Raw genomic sequence first — 4,476 nt, 5'->3', positions numbered from 1 at the left:
CCTCATTTGAAAAGGTATGTGTTCTTAATTAATTGGAAGAACTCATTTCTTGATTTGTGTGTGTGTGTGTGTGGTAGAGAGAGAGCGCGCGTAAATTATCTCATTCATTAATCACTAATGTTTACATGGATGATCATGGCTTTCAGCGGCTGACATGGCTAGCCCTGAGATATGCTGGCGCACCACAAGCTAAGAAGCAAAGACCAAAGCGTCAACATGATGAGCCACTCAACATGGAAAGTTACAAAGACAGGGTCAACACACTGTTGGTGGTGGCAACACTAGTGGCCACTATGGCCTTTGCGGCTGGTTTCACGATGCCAGGAGGATATAACAGTTCCGATGATCCACACAAAGGCATGGCAGTTCTCCTTGAAAATCCTATGTTCCACGTCTTCCTCATAAGTAATACCATAGCTATGTATAGTTCCATCATTGTTGGCATTCTTCTCTTTTGGGCAATTTTGAATGATCTAAGATTGGGTCTTAGTTCTCTCAAATTAGCAGTACCCTTGTTGGGAATATCTCTTTTAATAGTCTCCTTGGTCTTCATGGCAGCTATTTATCTAGCAGTGAGCAACCTCACTTGGCTTTCCGCTGTTGTTCTAATCATTGGCTCTCTCTCTCTCCTCGGTCTTTCGTTACTAATTCTTCCTCTCCTCTTCCCAATTTCCTTGCACCATCGCATCTCTCGGTACATCATCCGCTATCCATTTTATCTTTTGATATTAGTAATTGAAAGAATCAGTACCAAGGAATAATCAGATGCATGCCCTCTTTCTGGCCTTTTGTGAAATGCAAAAATTTGGTTGTGTGGTCTAAGGCCTCATCCATCTGTTATGTAGTATTGGTGTTTATAATACCCCTCGGATCTGAGACATAGGTTGATCAAGCCCAAGCCCAAATCCAAGGGAAATATCAAACAATTTATATTTTAAAACGAACACAGAATATACAAATAGATTTAAGAAAATAAAATAGTAAAACTGAAAGGAATACTAATATAAAATCCTTCAGAAATTAATACTTAAAATTCAATTCTCCAAAACCTTCAAAAGTACAACTCAGGAATCCATCTAGTGGACCCCTAAATAAAAATGTCAACTAAACTGAAAAATAAAACTGAGCTAAATCATAAAGAGAAGTCCTACGTAATCCGATGAATGAGAAACTGTCCTCAACCAGCACGATCAAGCTCTAAGACTGGAACCGTCCTATACTTGAAAAGAATAAAGGAGTGGGTCAGGCACACGAACAAGTTCTAATCTAACTGCAATCCATACAGTGACCTGATACGCAGATACATCCTAGATATCTCACAATATCTATTTAGTCCATACATATATATATCCACACTAAAGGACATTCATTGGACTATAATAGGGGTCTCAACCTGAATAGAAGGCAACATGTAAAAACACATCCGAAGGTGGGCATGAGTACCTAGACCTAATAGGGTACACCTACCTACTATATCCAACTACGCATTCACTGTATATACGTACCCTAACCAATGAGCCTGAAACTCAAGCTCATCTCGTGGTACCATAACCATAAATCTAAAGTCCGTCCAAATCTAGAGTATGTCATTCAATTATTCATTGAGGAGACATACAAAACGCAGTCCAGATAGTCACTCAGCTTATTCAGCTGATATGACTTAACTACAACCAACAAATCCAGGAAGTCACTCAACTTAGTCAGTTGATCTGACTCAAACACAAATAGGATTCAATATTTTACAATCCATTCCTTTATTCTGGTAGATTAGGTTAGCGTTTTGAGCTAAACCATCCATAGTATGCTACCATCCCATACCGGTGCATACAATCCTCTATATCCATGTAAATTACAACATATAAATAATACTCAAGTAATTTACAATCCAAACCATTATCCAAATAATTGTAGAAAGATGATTAATATTCTAGCAATTTAAATCCAAACCACAATACAGCTAATTGCAGAAAAGATTTAATATTCTAACAATTAAATTCCAAAACCATTATCCAGTCCAAATCTGAAGTCCCGATAATTGCAAAATAGTGTGTGATATTACAGCAATTAAATCGAAAGTATAATCTAGTTTAAAAACCAAGTAAACTACAGAATTATGAACAGTAACTTAGCAACCAAAGTCCAAAACATGCATAGGTCAAAACTAATAAATACATAACCCAATCATGCATTTAAAATCAGTTTTATAACATATTAAATCCCATTAACTTGCTGAAATTTAATTAAGCAATTAGTCTATCTTCCATCCGTTAACAGCATAGAAGGTTCGTTAATTCTTTAGTGTTTATCCCATTCACTTAGAGGTCATCCTAAATTAATTTAAGATCATAATGACACCCTAAACCAACTTCCTAGTCCCTTTGTGAAATCCCAGAACCATCAGAACAGTTCAATCCTCGCACAGTTCAAAACAGTGCGTAAAAAAAAAACATCAGGAAGCAAATTTGAGAGAGAGCCTGCTCCAAGACTACTTTGGGAGCAGGCTCTAATCAGCCTAGAGCCGGATCCAAGGACCTTGGAGCCGGCTCTACCTTTGTGGGAGCCGGCTCTACCTTTGTGGGAGCCAGCTCCCACTTCTATGGAGCCGACTCTCACCTCCTCTGAGAGCCGTCTTCAACCTTTGCAGCTTCTGCGACCTTCTGCTTCGTCTCCGGTCGCTCCCAACCTGTCTATTTGGTTTTAAACTGTTCCTAAGAGTCCTAATTATGTCTAGTATAATCCCCATGGTATGTTTACAGCAGTGGAAATTAAATACAAAAACTACAAGTTCCACAAACTAAGCATGCTTTAAGAATACAACTGAATTCAGACATGCACGAACCATAATTTAACAGATTTCAACACATATATATTATCAATATAGTATCTAATATACATGTAAAACTCAGTTAATGATTAATTAAACCCTAGAGACTATCTAGGTGCACAGAACACAAGCCAAAGGGAAGGAGAAAGAAAAGAACTTACCTGTGATTTCAGTTTTGAAATCTTGGCATCGTGTCCACTGTTCCGGCAACACTGAACTACTGTCTATCCTCCTCTTACTTCTGCTCTTCCCTTCTCCTAGGTCCGACCTTGAAGCCTCAGTCGAATCCCACACCGAACGTACTCTGTTCTCTCAAAACCTCGCTCTGTATCTCTTTGTAGCTTTGATACGTGAATTATGCTTATGTTTTCTAAAACCCTAAACCACCGTAATGTGTATATTTATAGGCTTATAAAAATAACCCTAGTTCATGTATACTTAGAAACTAAGCCCCAATCCTAATCCCAGTCGGCCCATAAAGCAACATAAGTCTACGGCGGCTAATGTGAATCATAAAAAAAAAACCCCAACTTACGATAAGTAAAACAATTCAATAATTAAATATCCACCTAAGCATATAAAATAGACGTACAAATAATTAAATTAAAACACTTAATTCAAATAAGTCAATTAAATAAACAATTCCATTAAGTAAAACAATTAAACACTTAATCAAATAAACAAATAGGCACACAAAATGTAAGAAAATAATAATTAAAATACCGAGACTATTCTTTTAAAATTAGGGGTATTACAGTGTCCTTGTTGGTTTACTATGTTTGCATAAGCAGTTTGTGTGTGTAAGCTTGTGGTTTTTTATTTTCTTGATAACTGGTCTTTTGGAGGGATTGGTCTAATCCCTTGTACTCTGAGGGTTCACCCTCTGTTTACTAGCTACTAGTTTTTGTTAAATATTTTCTTTATGTTGTAGCGATGCCAACCGGAATGATATCTTATTAAAGTAGTTATATTTGGGCTAAAACGTTAGGCAGAATGCTTGGATATAATACATTTGATCCCACACATTAATTTTTTTTTTTTTTTTTTGACTTTTATTGACCAATTAAAAATAGTAAGTGTAAAAATTCTGCCAAACAATTCAGCAATCATTTTCATATCCATCAATATCTTAAATACATGGATGTACCATGTAATAAATGCTTTAGTAGGCTAGAAACAGATGTGTGATTAATGGTAGACAACGATGTAACTAGAGTGCAATTTCCCAATTTCCCAATTTCATGAGCTTTGGAAATCAAAAAGGTAAATAAATAAAGAGTAAAGGGCAATAAACCCCATGAACTTTACTCTCTCTCCCAAAAGAACCCCTAGATCTTTTAATTTTAAAGAAAATCCTCTAAACTATCCAAAATTTTGCAAAAAAATTTAGGGAACACTATTTCGTTTGGTTTTATTTGTGATACATGCACGTCACATATGATATATTTCAAAAATCCCATGTTTACCCTTTTAACCGTTGGTGATATATCTGTTTGGTTTTGTCTCTTATAAAGGCATGTGTGGAGAACCCCGAATCTGCAATCTGTTGGAGTCCATTGTGAACCCTAATTTCAATTCCTTTTCTTCCCTACCATAATCCCCAAGTACTACTCATTTTGTGCAACCCTTCAACACTCACAAACTAAACCTAT

At 36.4% G+C, this 4,476-nt stretch overlaps 1 protein-coding gene across 1 annotated transcript; it reads left to right on the top strand.

Moving 5' to 3' along the window:
• The first annotated feature begins 225 nt into the window (after positions 1–225).
• On the top strand, positions 226–763 carry LOC132297065 (protein ACCELERATED CELL DEATH 6-like). Its single transcript, XM_059794894.1, has one exon. It carries the CDS (start codon positions 234–236, stop codon positions 759–761), a length of 528 nt encoding a protein of 175 aa, XP_059650877.1. The 5' UTR covers positions 226–233; the 3' UTR covers positions 762–763.
• Positions 764–4,476: the final 3,713 nt, after the last annotated feature.

The sequence above is a fragment of the Cornus florida genome, unplaced genomic scaffold, assembly GCF_030987335.1.
Source record: "Cornus florida cultivar Cherokee Brave unplaced genomic scaffold, ASM3098733v1 CherokeeBrave_3.0.0_Hap2_Chr01, whole genome shotgun sequence".
Classification (NCBI taxonomy): domain Eukaryota; kingdom Viridiplantae; phylum Streptophyta; class Magnoliopsida; order Cornales; family Cornaceae; genus Cornus; species Cornus florida.
Note: the sequence above shows the minus strand (reverse complement) of the source record. Positions and strands in the feature narration are given on the sequence as shown.